Genomic DNA, 17526 nt, shown 5'->3' on the forward strand with positions numbered 1-17526 from the left:
CAGGCCTAAATTCCCTGTAAATAGCACATAATCACGTTTGCATGCTCAGGAGTATATGTGTGTGTGTGTAAATGTGTTTGGTGCTGCTGTTTGCTGAATTTAGCTTCACTGTTATTATAATCATACATATAGTTATGAATTTAAACTAACTTCTAACTTTAACTTCTAAGTTAAAAAGTGTGCATTTTCATGCAAATGTTGTTGTATTGTTTTAACACAGAACATAAATAATGCAATATCAAAATATTAATATTTTGTTACATTATGAATAATAATATTGTACTTTGTATTCCTCAGAAGTTGAAGTGAATTCCTTGTTACAGAATATAAATACAAAATCTAAATGTTATCAATATTTTAATACTTTATATTATTCTAAGTTTTATATATATATATGTGTGTGTGTAAATATTTGTTGTAATGTCTATCTGTGTATATATATATATATATATATATATATATATATATATATATATAAAGGTATACATATATAGATATACTGTGTGTGTGTGTGTGTGTGTGTGTGTATTTGCATATCGATATAGATAGATAGATAGATTATAAAAAATAGTGTCATTTTAAAATATATAATCTGTCCTAATTTTATAAGAAAAATAATTAAACAATTGTTTCAAATTAAAATAATATTTGTTAAAAAATTTTAGTATTTATAATTCTAGTAATTTATAGATCTAATAATTTTATATTAATAGCTTTAATGCATGTTATTATTTACATATACATACATTATGGTTGCTTTGGTTAAAAATATCTGCTATAATCTAATAATTCGTTTTTTATTAGCATTGTTATACATTAATATTTACATATACATTAATGTTGCTTTATATAAAAAAGTACCTGCAAAATGCATAAAATGTAAATTAATGATTAGTGTTTTATTAATATTAATACCAATATTATACATTATTGTTATTCATATACTTTATCACTTTGGATAAAATCATCCGCTAAATGTGTAAAATGTCAATTATTTTATATATATCGTTTTTTTTTTTTTTATAAAGCTAATTAGGAATACTAAAGACTAACTGTAATGTCATTTTTGCATTTGTAGAATTAAAACAACATATTTACAATCCTGTTAAGCTCTTTTGTGAAGTAAATAAGCTTCAACTAATGTTAATAAATGAAAGTGCATGACAGATCACTGGTGCATTGTGGGTCAGTGTGATTGGTGTGTGGTCATCTGTCTGAAACACATTATTGTGCTGGCCGCATGGAAACATTTGCTCAATACAGACTGTGTGCTTTTATTGTGATTGTTACACTTCTCACTGTTGATTGTTATTAGAGCCGGTGATTGCTGCAGTGCAGCTGTGCAGATGTGAGTTTATTGCAGGTAAATTGGTTCTGGGAATCAGCCGTCAGGTTTCCATCAGTGGATCGTTTGTTTGATGTTCCCCACTGCGAGCTTGTTGAAAGTGCTCCAGAAAGCCCTGATTTCCCTCTCAGGAATCAACCAAATACATCTATCAGTCTTAAAATACGCTGAGATGAGATTTAGACATGGAAATCAGGCCTGGTTTATGAGGAAACGTTTGTTTGTTCAGGCCTAAATTCCCTGTAAATAGCACATAATCACGTTTGCATGCTCAGGAGTATATGTGTGTGTGTGTAAATGTGTTTGGTGCTGCTGTTTGCTGAATTTAGCTTCACTGTTATTATAATCATACATATAGTTATGAATTTAAACTAACTTCTAACTTTAACTTCTAAGTTAAAAAGTGTGCATTTTCATGCAAATGTTGTTGTATTGTTTTAACACAGAACATAAATAATGCAATATCAAAATATTAATATTTTGTTACATTATGAATAATAATATTGTACTTTGTATTCCTCAGAAGTTGAAGTGAATTCCTTGTTACAGAATATAAATACAAAATCTAAATGTTATCAATATTTTAATACTTTATATTATTCTAAGTTTTATATATATATATGTGTGTGTGTGTGGTTATTATAAATTTTTGGATTATTTAGAAATGTAATAAAACATATTTAACACAGCATAAATACAATATCAAAATATAGATTTTTGTTACATTATGAATAATAATTTGTATGGTAATAATTAATCATAATAATCAGTAATAAATATTTAATACAGACTTGGGCTTATTTGACATGTTTTATTCCTCAGAAGTGAAAGATAATTCTTTGTTATAGAATGTGAATACAATATCAATATTTTAATACTTTCTTACATTATTATAAGTTTATATAAGTATGTGTGTGTATATATATATATATATATATGATTATTTCTTAAAATAAGTTATTATAATAAATAATTGTATTATTAATACTTCTGATTATATAACATTTTTTATTAAAACTAACTTAAAATACTAATAAATAATTGAAATAATATTTGTTATAATCACCGTTTTATTATTAGTAATATCATACGTTATTATACATTTTTATCATTTCAAATAAATTATTCAAACTTTATTTTTACAGTCCATTTAAACTTTTAAAATTGTTATATTATGAATACTAAATTGTATATTAAAAGAAGTTAATTCTGTGTTTTAATTTGCTTAATTTAATTACATTTAATTTGCTTCATATTTTATGTAATATGATCATGTTTTATGATGTCTGTTTGTTCTCCAGCTTTTTGTGGGACTGTCCTTGAAAGTGAATTATTATGTAACGTTTACATAATACATAATATTTTGATCTAATATAACCTTTAGGAATATAAAATATAGTATATAATAAATCTGCGTTATTATAAATAAGTACCATAAACATAATATCAGTATATTAATGTTTTGTTTTACAGTTGGAATAATACATTATTAATTAACAATACTGATGATAATAATAAAGATGGTGATGATTTAATATAGAATTTGACAAAAAAATACATATTAAACATCACATAAATTACACGTTTGTGTCTTCAGAAGTGAAAGTGAATTCTTTGTTACTTTTATTTTATGTAATATTTTCTATAATAATAATAATGTTTGCGTCTTCAGAAGTGAAAGTGAATCCATTGTTACTTTTATTTTATGTATTATTTTATATAACAATAATAATAATAGTTATAATAAATTGTTATAATAATAAGGAATATAAATATAATATCAATACTTTAATATTTTGTTTTACATTAGGAATAATAAATAATGTTTTACCTAATAATTGACCTTTTCATTGTCACTTCAGACTACAACTAACAAGCTCTATTGTATTTGTATTTTTACAGTAAAAAAAATAAATAAAAATGAGCCATTTTCTCTCCAAGGACTTCCTTTAAAGGAGTGTTGGTCAATTTTGTGAACATTTTTTCTAAAAGCCTAAAAGCATACATTTAAATATAAATTATATAATTTTATATATATATATATATATATATATATGTATATATACACACACACACACTTGTATGTATTTTAATATGTATTTTATAATTATACATATTTTAATATTTAATTATGAATATTACTTATTTGATGAATAGTTTGGTGTTATTTTCCATAAATTAAGAAAAATTGGTTTTTAATATTTAATGTTGTTTTCCTTTATTTTTCATAACTTCGTTTTCCATAACTTTTTATATTTTAAATATACATTTTAATGCTTAATATATAAATATATATTTTTATCATTATACATATCTGTAGTATTTCATTATAAATATTACTTAAGTGCGTAGTTTGATTTTTTTTTTTTCCTTAAATTAAAAGCAAAAATATATATATTTTGATATTTAATTATAAATATAATTTTAGATATATATTCAGTTTTGTCCTTGCATAAATTTATATATTTTATATATTACAGCGATTTAATATTTAAATATAAATATTATTAGCATTATGATTTTAAAAATTTAAATATGCATTATCTAATAACATTTATATTAAGTTTTCTTTTAGTTTTCATAAATACAATTTTTAAATCTCAAATATATATTTGCTCAAAACGACTCTACTCTTCCGGTCACGAGCTATGGCGCAAGGGCAGAGCTAGTGACGTGAGGGGTAAACACTGGGATAAAAGACGGGGGAAAAGCTGAAGCTGATGTATAGCACTGTTCCAGTCGGACCTGCTGCTGTTCAGCTGCGCCGGGGCCCATCAGTCCCTCACGCGCATCTGTCCCTGCAGAGACTACATGAAAGGACAGGTGGCGCTGTGCAAGGACTGCTTATAACACGCACAGTTCGACAACTCCATACGACTCCAAAAACTGGACAGGACCGGACTGTTACATAGCGCAATGCAGACAGCGCCAGTGTTGTAACGCGCGGTGATGCGATTAAAGAATTCAGAGTAATCCAACTCTTGTTTTATTCCCATAAACTCACGAAAAAAACGAACCGAAAACGCTAGAGTGTGGCAGCTCTCTGAAAAAGAACACAGAAGGATGGAAAGAGAAGAAACTGATTTATTTTGCTGGATTTTTTGTTTTTGCGTGAACTTGAGCTAGTTTCAGGCTGACATACTTGAAGTGGATTGCAGGGAATCAGAACTGCACACTGCCCCCTGCTGGCGTGGAGGAAACACTGTAGTGACATTTATTACCGTAGTTCTTCATTCTACTGTTTTTTTTTTCCTTCGTCCAATTTTTCTTCTCTCTCTGAAGATGACTTTTATCATTGGACCAAGTCTGACGACTGACTCTGAAAAGCATCTTTGACCATTTTGAAGACTCTTACCGAGTGCGTGTTTATTTGTGTGTGCGAGAGCGCTTGTTGTTGGGGAAACAAACTTTGCGAAGATATTTCTCCACTTTTACACTGAAACTGGACTTTCCACATACTGGCTCCGTGAAATGACACGTTCACATGTAAATAACAGACGCCGAAACGTAAACACGCGGTCTGCTTTATTCTGCATGGTAGTTTATTTCCAACAGTTTAATAACAGCACATGCTAACACTGGGAATTTTCGGTGTTGGTCACGATCCACGTTAAATATCGCAGTACCGCACCAGTCAACTGCCAGGTGTGATGTTTTAGTGAAATACACACGTCGCAAACCAGCCAGTATGAACTAGAACGCAAACCAACTGACCAAACTAACCATTAAACTAGTAGACTGAATTCAACTAAATTGGGACACATTTTTGCTGTTGCGTTAATTGGCAAAAGTGGCCAAGTTTACCTGAATTAACACTATATCACGGGTTTCAGATGCTCTATATGTGGATAAGATAAATACCAATACGATCACAGATATTTCTGTAAAAGTTTATCTTTATTTGTATAAAAAAAGAAAGATATATCGGTATAAAAACAAAGTGTACATTACTAGGATAAAATACTTTTTTCTTTTTATATATTGTGTTAAAAAAACAAATTGGCCTTGGTTTTTGTTTTTCGTTTTTATTTTCTTGAATTTGCCTGCCGATTATCGAAAAACGTCAAAATGATTAGAGTTACTTGTGTTTTGGAATGAAAATGCACTATAGCGAAGATTAGACGCCAGATATTACAACACTGTACAATTGTTTTAAAGTTTGTTTTTAATTTATTTTGTAAACAGATCTTTATCTCTGCCTGTTGATTTTTATGTGACTATTTATAGAAGAGAAAATTCTTTATAGAGGGAAATATTATTTATCAGACTAATTTAAGTATAAGCGCACATGCTTGTCCAGAGTACTGTCTGAAAAAAACTATTTGCGGCGGAACTAAATATACAGTACATTTAGATTTATTATTAATTTAATACTTGAAAGGATGTGTTTCAGAATATTTTGAAGAATTTTAGTAACCAAACAGTTAAAGGAACCCATTGAGTATTTTTTTTTTCAGACTATGGAAGTCAGTGGCTTCTATCAACAGTTTGGTTACCAACTTTCTTCAAAATATCTTCGTGTTCAGCAAAAGAAAGAATCTCATACAGGTTTCGATCAATTTGAGGTTTAGTAAATGATGACCGAATTGAATCCCTTTAATTAAATTATTAGAAATTCTTTAATGACCATGTGTAAAATTTCAATTAAAATAACTGAATACTTAACTACAAAATGTAGTTTAATTAAAACAATTTAAAAAATACAAAAAATTTGAAGTTTTAGCTGTAAAATTTTATTATAAAAATAGTACAGCATAACATATCATAACATAATTTCCTTTATTGTCAATACCCTGGACAAACATTGCGAACACAGTTTAATTTCTAAAGCCAGCAAAAACCTCATTTGATGTTTTCTGTACACATTTGCACATTTGTAAATATAGATGGGTCTCTTCTAGTTTTCCATTCTAACTTATATGATAGTTTTACGTTTGCTTTTCCGCTCTATGTCGAGATCTGTACGTTTGTATGTAAAACGAAGGTCTTCAGCCAAGCAATTGTTTCATCTTGTTTCATGATGTGCCTTCTGATGGTTACTAGAACTGTCTGGTTTGTTTTCCTTTACGAAATAGCTAGTGCTGGAGGTGAAATGCTAGCTAGAAGCCGAAATAGTAGTTTAATAGCTGAAAATAGAGTCGCTCGGCATTTAGCGTGAAATAGTCTTGCCAAATGTTTAATGGTTGTTGACACGCAAAATCACACAATCAAACTAATATGTCTAGATGACTAAAGTCGTTACTTTTGGTTTACAGTATGAAGGATGCCACAGTTTCGAAAGTGTTTGTGTTCGTACGGCTTAGCTGTAGCTATTTATAATAATGACGGTCAAAATTTTATTGAAAATATTAGATTAGTCGAATAAAAAAAATCATGGCCAGTAATTCTTAGCTAGTAACTACTGCTCATATATTGGAAATAATTTGGAACGAAACCCAAATTATAAATGGAACCAATATGTTAACAATGTTCTGGTTTACGTTGCTGTTAATAATAATTGCTTTTGTTTTGTTTGAAACTGAAATGCATTCACACATCATTTGTAAACTGATAAACCTGATGTTTTTTTTTTTAAGTTGTTCTTTTGTTTTGGGGGTGATTTACATTCATTATGATGGATTTTAAGACGTTCATGGAAAAAAGAAAACAGTTTGTTTTTCAGTAATTTTGAGGAATCAGTAGGATATATCTTTATTTTTCAAATAAACATTTTTCTGTGACAACAGACATTTCTGTGTAAATATACATGTGTACTCCACAGCAACATAGTTGTATATATACATTCATGTATCTTATGACATTCAGCCCGATTTACGTCGGCTTTTGTCAGCATTTGTTCTTCGAACAATGGTGTGAATTCAGTTTTTAAGTAAATAATGGCTTTAACCAAATAATAGCCCCAATATTATTTTCGGGCCTCAGTTTTAAAAGAATAGTTCACCTAAAAATTTAAATGTACTCACCCTAAGGTCACCCAAGACGTAGATGAGTTTGCTTCTTCATCAGAACAGATTTGGAGAAATGTAGCATTACATCACTTGCTCACTTTGTTACTGTGATGCTCTGCAGTGAATGGGTGCCGTCAGAATGAGAGTCCAAACAGCTGCTAAAAACATCACAATAATCCACAAGTAATCCACACCACTCCAGCTAAAATATGAGTCTTCTATCCATAATATTGCTTTCTCCAGTGAAAAAGAAATCTCATCTGAATCAGGAGAGAAATATGCACAGATCAAACACCGTTTACAAATCAAAACAGTTCTAAACTAATATTTAGGTGAATTTTTATGCGAGACGACAACAGGACATGGATTTTTTCCATTATTATAGATTATAGATTTTATTTCTCAATATCGATATACTGTGTATATATATCACGATATAGATATTTTTGCGATATAGATATCGAAATTTTGATACCATAGAAATTTCATTTGTCACTTGTCAATATAACAACAAAAAAAAACTAATACTAGCCTAAATGAAAAGAAAAACTCAAACTCACTGAACAAAAGTAAACAGTAAGTGATTAAATAAGAATAAGAAATTAATTACAAGAAATACAACAAAAACTACTGTAGAACAAATGAATGACAGACAGCAGGAATATTAGACTGCTGTCACTTTAAGAGCTGCCTGGATCCAATATACTGTTACACAATATACTGCTTCTCAGATGTTTGCTTTCACTTAAGACCTAAATTACTGTGTTTACGAGGATACTTGCAAAGACGGGCATTTTGACAGAGTGTATTTAACTGTTCAAGGGCTATAAAGCGGCAATAATAACTCAATAACCGTTAATAAAAATAAAAAAACGAACTCAATAAATGTTCAATACTTCCATGCTCTATGATGGCTCAGAAACTCTCAGACAGTGCACGCACATATAGCGGAATGAGTTCTCTTTAGCTGCTGATTGCTTTTCAACAGCCTAAAACCACTTGTTTCTAAACCACAATGCTTAAAAACATGTGCAAACGCAAAGTTTTTGTGACCACATAGCACAGCAACGTCACTTAAGCATCTAACTGCGATAGAGATGATAGTCTACAATCTCTACCGGTTGACAAATTTCTACTGGTTAATCGTGTCTACCGGTATATCGCCCACCCCTACTCTGAGTTATTATGGACTAAGTGTTATTATGGATTTTGGTCAGAAGTGACGGTTTGAAATTAAAACACTTCAATGATGGACTCGCTTCTTGAAAACACGCAGCTCTTCACAAGATGTTAACTGATGGACTGGAGTGGTGTGGATTACATGTGGATTATTGTGATGTTTTTATCAGCAGTTGGGACTCTCATTCTGACGGCACCCATTCACTGCAGAGGATCGATTGATGAGAAAGTGATGCTCAATTTCTCCAAATCTGTTCTGATGAAGAAACAAACTACATCTTGGATGGCCTGAGGGTGAGTAAATGCTCAGCAAATTTACATTTTTGGGTGAACTACTCTTTTAAGTCCTAAACACACACGTCTACATGTGGTTTTATAAACTGTGCAAATGAAAGTCCCATTTGCAGGGGTGTGTGCTTGTGTCTAGTCCCTCCGACAAGGACTCAAGGTATTTAACACGTCAATTAAGAACAGAGCGTTGAATTCGACCACACACCTGAAAAAACAGCATAAGTCATACACTTCTCCAAAAGCACGAACGTTGCTTTTCACCGACAATCACACTACGAACTGCCACTGAATAGCACATACGCGATCGGACTGGCTGTAACGTCACAGTTACGTCCAACTGCTCCATGGAGCTACGATATATTTGCTACATGAAATGCTCAGAAACTCGGCTTTTCCCAAATACACATTTAAACAGCCAAATTTCGTGGCAAATATTACAACAGTCTAATACTTAAGAACATATAACTTCACATCATGAAGGGTCAAGTTTTTAAGGCTTTGTTACTGTGCGAGTAACGTTCGTGTGCCAAGTTTCACCAAAAGCTCTACGCAAGGCTGGATCAAGCTATAACAAATTAACTTCACAGAGCTTTACTGTTTCAATGGAGTGCGAAAGATGAAATTACATAATTACATTATTTAGGTCTAGCAAATGAAGCGGTTTAATGATAGCAATTGATTTGTAGACTTAGACTAGTGCTCTTTAAGTACGGAAAGTTTCGTCATGTGTTCTGTTTTGAGTATGTTACAGTAGTATTAGATATGAAAATGCCCTGTTTATTGAATAATATACTTTAAAGTTCATGTAGATGATTCGATGGCACGTTTGAACAAGGAAAAAAGACATTAAAGTTTCAACAAGGTCCTCTGAAAACAACTGAAATGTAATTTCAGCACCTCTTCAAATGATTAATTTGACATTTTAGCAAATTAAAACAATTTGTACCCTTTCAGAGTGATCTATACTTGATTTTATATCATATATTTGGCTTTTCCACTGTGAAATTGTATTGAAATTTAAAAAATGAGAACTTTTGAAATTATATGTGCTTGTGAAAAATTTAGTCTATTTTCTTCATTTTTCATGTAAAAATTTTACAGGTTTTCACAGATGCAACAAACGTTTTTACTAAAGAACTACTCAATTAAATAGGAACTTAAACAAACTAGACAAAAATGGCAATCTTAAGTTTACCTGATAAACCTCTTCCCTCCTAACCTGGACATTTATATTTGTAATAACCTGCACAAATCATACCTAAAAATGTCTCTCACCCATTATATGGATACCCATAATATTACTCAACGCGATGAATCTTGGTTTTCAGTATCAGATTATATACATTCTGAAATGTATCTTAGCTCATTTCCATCTCAAACGATACGATTATACTCATTTTATATATTTAATTCTTAGTTTTCCCTTTCAGATCCATATTTACAGGGGGAGTTTGTGGCTGCGTTTGCAATGTATGCTTCAGACACGGGTCACGACGAGGCGTTCCCCATAGCGACCCCTAGAGGACGCAGTGTCTCGTTCCCTACTCAGGGAACCATGGTTACATAAGTAACCTGAGACGTTTTCCCTTTCAGATCCATATTTACAGGGGGAGTTTGTGGCTGCGTTTGCTCTGAGGCAGGTAAAGTGTGTGTGTTGTGTGTTAAGTTGTGTTTTCCTCTCAGGAGAATCTCCACATGCACAGATGCAACAAACGTTTTTACTAAAGAACTACTCAATTAAATAGGAACTTAAACAAACTAGACAAAAATGGCAATCTTAAGTTTACCTGATAAACCTCTTCCCTCCTAACCTGGACATTTATATTTGTAATAACCTGCACAAATCATACCTAAAAATGTCTCTCACCCATTATATGGATACCCATAATATTACTCAACGCGATGAATCTTGGTTTTCAGTATCAGATTATATACATTCTGAAATGTATCTTAGCTCATTTCCATCTCAAACGATACGATTATACTCATTTTATATATTTAATTCTTAGTTTTCCCTTTCAGATCCATATTTACAGGGGGAGTTTGTGGCTGCGTTTGCTCTGAGGCAGGTAAAGTGTGTGTGTTGTGTGTTAAGTTGTGTTTTCCTCTCAGGAGAATCTCCACATGAGTGTTTCTGTGTGTGTTGAGTCTTCCAGAATCAGAATCGCTACTCGAAGCGCTCGTAATGTCTCGTCTGCCTGAGGCGGGGCACCATGTCCTTTAACAACCTGACGGAGAAAGAAAGAAAAGCGTAAGAAAAAACTAAAAACTAGCTACTTTAGAGGTCAGGTATTTAGTGCATATGTCGCTATATTAACAAAATATTATAGTTAAATATATAAGTTAAAGTTAACGGGTTCACCCCAAAATGAAAATTTTGTAAAGGATTAGTATTTAAGTGAGCTTTAGTCACTAAAACTTCACTTCTTTAATTCCCGTTTCCTCTTCTTTTTTTTTATCCCAACAGTCCAGTACAGAGAAGCCCAAGCCTCCTGTCTCTGCTATGTTTATTTTCTCTGAGGAGAAGCGCCCAAAACTTCAACAGGAAAAGCCTGATCTTTCTGACATGGAGCTCACAAGACTACTGGCCCGCATGTGGAATGAGCTTTCTGACAAGAAGAAGGTAATCATGACACTTCAGTGACCCAGAGATGTTCAGATCCTTCTGTTACTGTGTTAGCCAATTCAATTGTATTCAACTTCTGTAATCTTTCTTGTAGGAAAAGTATAAAAACCTGGAGATGACGCTGAAGGCAGAGTCTGAAAAACAGAGCAAAGAGGACAAAGGGAAACTACCAGAAACGCCCAAAACAGCTCAGGATATCTGGCAACAAAGCGTCATTGGAGACTATCTTGCCCGATTCAAGGTATGGAATCATAATGGCAAAAAAATTCAGTGGAAAGCGCTTGGGTCGGGGTTGGGTTTTTGACTAGAAGTTTCTTTTTCTCACCAGAGTAGCATTTATTTGGTCACAAATACAGTTAAAACCGTAATATGAACAGCATCTATTTGAAATAGAAATCGTTTGTAACATTATAAATGTCTTTATTGTCAATTTTCTGTCACTGCTCTCAAAAACTGAATGGACAACATGGAGCAGTTATTAAAGGGTTACTCCACCCCAAAATTTAAATTTTGTCATTAATCACTTACCCTCATGTTGTTCCAAACCCGTAAAAGCTTCGTTCGTCTTCGGGAACCCAATTTAAGATATTTTGGATGAAAACCGGGAGGTTGTGACTGTCCCATTGACTGCCAAGTAAATAACACTGTCAAGACCCAGAAAAGTATGAAAGACATCGTTAGAATAGTCCATCTGCCATCAGTGGTTCCACCGTAACGTTATGAAGCGATGAGAATACTGTTTGTACGTGAAGAAAACAAAAATAACGACTTTATTCAACAATTCATCTCCTCTGTGTCTCTCCGCATCACTGTAGTGCCATTTTGGAGAATATCTGCTGAACGCAAGCAGCGTACACTATTCTGTGTCAGCCGTGACACAAGGATACGTTTTCTACGTGTATTTACGCTTTGATTTGAACAAAAACAGAGCATCCGTGTGTCACGGCTGACACAGAATAGCGTGCGCTGCTTGCGTTCAGCAGATATTCTCCAAAATGGCACTACAGTGATGCGGAGAGACACAGAGGAGATGAATTGTTGAATAAAGTCGTTATTTTTGTTTTCTTCACGTACAAACAGTATTCTCGTCGCTTCATAACGTTACGGTTGAACCACTGATGGCAGATGGACTATTCTAACGATGTCTTTCATAATTTTCTGGGTCTTGACAGTGTTATTTACTTGGCAGTCAATGGGACAGTCACAACCTCCCGGTTTTCATCCAAAATATCTTAAATTGTGTTCCCGAAGACGAACAAAGCTTTTTCGGGTTTGAAACGGCATGAGGGTAAGTGATTAATGACAAAATTTTCATTTTGGGGTGGAGTAACCCTTTAAGGTAGAAAATGAGATGGCATGTTTTAACAATAAAAAAGGTCGTTTTAACAAAGTTGCTTTATCTTAAAAACTTTTTTACTTGGGGAAAAAAAAATTTATTGTCTACAAAAACACAATTTTAATACCTCTTCAATTTACAGGATTATTAAAGTCAAGTAAAACAAAAAACATATAAACATGAAATAAAATCAAATGTAAAAAAAATGTATAAAAATATTTTATTTCAGCTAGTTGCCAAAGAACTATTTCTTGTATTCATTCATTAAAAAAAAAAAAAAAAAAAACTGATATAAAAATTTATAAAAACTGTAGAGACATATATTTTTTAAAACGGCATGATTACTAAAACTTCAACTAAAAATAAAATTAAAATGGAAATACAAAAATAAAATTGAATAAAAATAATTAAAAAAACTATAATATTATCTCAATCAAAACTAAAATAACATCCATTAGAACATTTAGTAAAATTATTTTGACATAACTTCAATTTGTGCATGTTCAAAGTGATTTATATTTTATTTTCTATCATATATTTGACTTTTCTATTGTGAAATTTAATTGAATTCTCCGTTTGAATTTAAAAAGTAGTAATTATGCATATGTTCTAACACAGGTTCGAATCTGGTTTGCAGCATCTGGATCCTGTTAATTCCGAAGCAAATTAAAAAAATAATAATATTTCCACTCTAAATAAATAAATAGGCTTAAATTTAAGATTTATTTATTTGAATTGCATCTAAACTGTCCATTCATTTGGATTATACAGTTTAATAAAAAACGTAACGTAAATAGTTTAAAAAAAAAAAATTTTATAGTTAAAAAACTATAAAAAACTTAATATGATGCATATTTGCCAATCAAACAGGTAAGATTTCTGCACTCAGAAATAAAAAATCATGGCATAATTTATACATGTTTGCACGTATTTGATTTTATTTAAATAATTATATTTTTTACAATGCATTCTTTCAAATTGCTTAGACCATTTAATTATGAAAACATTTATTCAGTTAAAAATGGCTAAAATATGGCAAGATGTAGAAGCAATATATAAATGTATGAGATTGAAACTAATTGGATTTATTGATGATAAATATAAACCTGGTTATTCTGTATTTAAAACACATTCAGTTAACAGAAATCTGACCTGGTTAATTTAAGTATGACAGTTTATTAGTTTGTTTATATTAAAACAGAGTAATCCAAATGGATGTAAATTTGATATGCAATTCAAACACACAAATCTTACATTTAGGCCTAATTATTTTAGTTACAGTAACTATAAAAAAAAGTAAAAAGTGTATTTCTTGGCTTAGTATGAAACAATGACGAGGCTGAACTCAGCATGTGCAGCTCCGAACTTCCTAACCTCTGAAGGACGAGACCTGTCACTTCAAACTAAACGACCTCTGCTTGTGTGCTTTTGGGAAAGAGAGACAGCCGGTGGAGTATACAGCTTATAGATTTACATTTCAGCTTCAGTTCTGTCAACAAGTCTTTCAGCGTTCGATTAGCAGTGGGAAATCTGCCAGATGACGATGAGCTTTGCATACAATCTTTGTCGTATGTGCATGCTACGTCTTCATTTCCATTACAATGAGTCAAATGTTAATTACAGTCTCTAGGCTAGTGATGTTATAGTAATTACTTGCAATTATATTAGCGAGCATCATGTGCTATTTAACCAACAAAACTACATAATTAGCATCCCTTTCAGAAGCCCTAGCTAAAGCCTCCAGCGTATTTACATCTGCACCAAAGACAAACAGAGTCACGCCTGGAATCCCTCAAGAATGTACGACGTTATTAAACGACTGTTTGTTAAACAGCTTCGTGCTATGCTAAGACCTTTAATAAACACGCTACTTTGCAAAAAAACTTATTTAAGTCAGTGTTATTTTAGTACCATTACCGTTTTTGCTAATATTTTGAATGAGATTTTATTTGGTTTGTTGTGGTTGTTGTTGTCGTCTAGTTTTTAGGTTTTGGACTCTTACTTGACTCCGTAGGCGAGAATGATCAGTCCAATCAGAACCCCGATAGTCCCGTCCAGGTACCAGACTTTAGGTTCGTGTTTGAACACCTCGGCGCTGATGAGGATGGAGAATCCCATGACGGCGCCGACTAGAGAGTTAAAACCTGCAAATGAGTAATTATGTAAATGTAAAAAAACATCGGAAAGAGCAGCGTGAACATTCTGCTAAACGTCTACTTTTGTGTTACACAGAAAAAAAGAAAGTCATACGGGTTTGGAACGACGTGGGGATGATTAAATTATGATAACAGTGAGTTTTTTTTTTTAGTTAATCTTTTCGATTTTTTCTTAGAGCTGAATTTGCCAATTAAACACGAGGCATCAAAAACATTCTCTTTTTACTTGTAAAAAAGACGTTTTTAGCTAAACTTACTAATTAAACATAAGACATTAAAAACATTTGAACATTTTAGCTAAAACTTATTAATTTAACATAAGATATAAAAATGCAATTTTTTTAGTTTTCTTCATTTTTAGCTAATCACAAAATTCATTTTTATTTACAATTTTTTAAAACAAAATTACTAATTAAACAAGGCATTAAATATGGTTTTACCCTAACTTATTTTAGCTGAATATACAAGACATCAAAAATGCTCTTTATTAGCTCAATATTTTAACCTTTTTAGCTAAACTTACTAGACATGGGACATCAAAAATATATATTCTAGTTAAACTAAACTTACTAATTAGAGAAGGCCTCAAAAATTTTATTTTTTTAGCTTAACTTTTTAAAATTTTTATAGCTAAACTTATTAAACATAAGACATTAAAAAAATGTTTTTTTTTAGATTAACAGTTTTTGGCTAAACTTACTAATTAAACATAAGACATCAAAAATGTACTATATTAGCTCAACATTTTAACCTTTTTAGTTAAACTCACTAAACATGAGACATCAAAAATATATATTTTAGTTACTAAACTAAACTTACTAATTAAAGGCATCAAAAAATTTATTTTTAGCTAAAGGTAATACAATTTTTAACTAAACTTACTAGCTACACTTATACATTTAGCTACACATGATAGACCAAAAAAAATGTGTTTTAATTAGAATTTGTAGGTAAACATACTAAATAACATGAGATAAACACAAACACACACACACACATTGTGTGTGTGTGTGTGTGTATTAGCTAAACCTTTTACCTTTAACTAAACATACTAATTAAAAATGAAACATCAAAAATGTTCTTTTTAGGATAATCTAAGTTTTTTTAAAGACAAAAATGTTTTTTATCTTTACAGATGATAAATCATTGTGTTTGAGATGATCAGTAATTGCATGTTAACTAGCTGCAGCAGCAGTAGATGTTTGGACAGTTGGTGAGTTTCACACATGGTTTATCTCGCGTGCGATTGGCTCATTGACGATGGGTGTGTGTTTGTGCTACTGGAACACTTGGTGTACACAGCGATTACTGTTAGGCCATGTGTGACAAATATTCATGAATTCCATTTAAACATGTCAAAATACTTTGCACTGTTTGCTACAATTAAGGTTTAAGTGTGCACACTTAAGTGTATGAATAAAGATTATTGCAGTATGTTTTACAAGAAAATAGTTCAGTTTTCTACCTCAAAATTACATTTCAACATTAATTCTACTTGCCATTTCTTTGTAGTTATTTGAAACGATTCCCACACAGAAATTGCCATTTAAAAGTTTTAGATGAGTAATAGCTAAACTTTTTAGCTAAATGTACAATTAAACATACGACTTGGAAAACAATAGGTCTGTACTTATCATGCTTATGCACTATTCTATGACGTTCTGTAGTATAAACAGTGCGTTCACACTGAAAATTCCAAAAGGAAAAAGTGCACTTTAAATACCCGGATGATGCACTTAAATAACTGAAAAAACGAAGTGTGGAATGTTGGACACTTGCACTCAACTGTCGGGAGGGACTATCAGACTCAGGTTATAAATGAAAAAAAAATAACCTTATAAAATTCATACACTACATGGTTGAGTACGTAGTGCATAAGTACATAGTGTATAAGTGCATAGTGTATAGTGCGTCATTTGGTATGCAGTTAATGCCTTTTTAGTGAAACCTTTTAACTTTTTAGCTAAACTTGCTGATTCATTAACTCAACTATTTACATTTTTAGCTAAACACAAGGTATAATATATATATATACAGTGGTGTGAAAAGGTTTTTGCCCCCTTCCTGTTTTTTTTATTTTTTGCATATTTGTCACACTTAAAAGATTCAGATCATCAAACAAATTTAAATATTACACAAAGATAATGCAAGTAAATGAAAAATGCAGTTTTTAAATGATGATTTCTTTTATTAAGGGAAAAAAGCTGTCCAAACCTGCCTGGCCCTACGTGAAAAGGTAATTGCCCCCTAAATCTAATAACTGGTTGTGCCACGCTTTGCAGCAACAACTGCAATCAAGTGTTTGCGATAACTGGCAATGAGTCTTTCACATCGCTGTGGAGGAATTTTGGCCCACTCTTCTTTGCAGAATTGTTTTAATTCAGCCACATTGGAGGGTTTTCGAGCATGAATGGACTGTTTAAGCATCTCAATCGGATTTAAGTCCGGACTTTGATTTGGCCACTCCAAAACCTTAATTTAGTTTTTCTTGAGCCATTCAGAGGTGGACTTGCTGGTGTGTTTGGGATCATTGTCCTGCTGCATAACCCAAGTGCGCTTGAGCTTGAGGTCACAAACTGATGGCCGGACATTCTCCTTCAGGATTTTCTGATAGAGTGCAGAATTCATGGTTCCATCAATTATGG

General features: G+C 31.7%; 2 protein-coding genes across 2 annotated transcripts in view; one reads left to right on the plus strand and one right to left on the minus strand.

Annotated features, from left to right (window-relative positions):
* Nucleotides 1-4257, plus strand: part of LOC107586987 (alpha-1,6-mannosylglycoprotein 6-beta-N-acetylglucosaminyltransferase A-like) — a 69445-nt gene extending 65188 nt beyond the window's left edge. Inside the window, exons 12-13 of the mRNA XM_016274569.1 lie at nt 2647-2670; nt 4105-4257. Of these exons, the coding sequence (XP_016130055.1) occupies nt 2647-2670; nt 4105-4257 (177 nt within the window). The remainder of the gene's footprint in view (nt 1-2646; nt 2671-4104) is intronic.
* A 6223-nt stretch (nt 4258-10480) lies between these two features.
* Nucleotides 10481-17526, minus strand: part of LOC107586956 (transmembrane protein 163-like) — a 48359-nt gene continuing 41313 nt past the window's right edge. Inside the window, exons 7-8 of the mRNA XM_016274527.1 lie at nt 14728-14869; nt 10481-10991 (exon numbers count right to left, since the gene is read on the minus strand). Of these exons, the coding sequence (XP_016130013.1) occupies nt 10931-10991; nt 14728-14869 (203 nt within the window). The 3' untranslated portion in view covers nt 10481-10930. The remainder of the gene's footprint in view (nt 10992-14727; nt 14870-17526) is intronic.

The sequence above is a fragment of the Sinocyclocheilus grahami genome, unplaced genomic scaffold, assembly GCF_001515645.1.
Source record: "Sinocyclocheilus grahami isolate Dianchi unplaced genomic scaffold, SAMN03320097.WGS_v1.1 scaffold87.1, whole genome shotgun sequence".
Classification (NCBI taxonomy): Eukaryota; Metazoa; Chordata; class Actinopteri; order Cypriniformes; family Cyprinidae; genus Sinocyclocheilus; species Sinocyclocheilus grahami.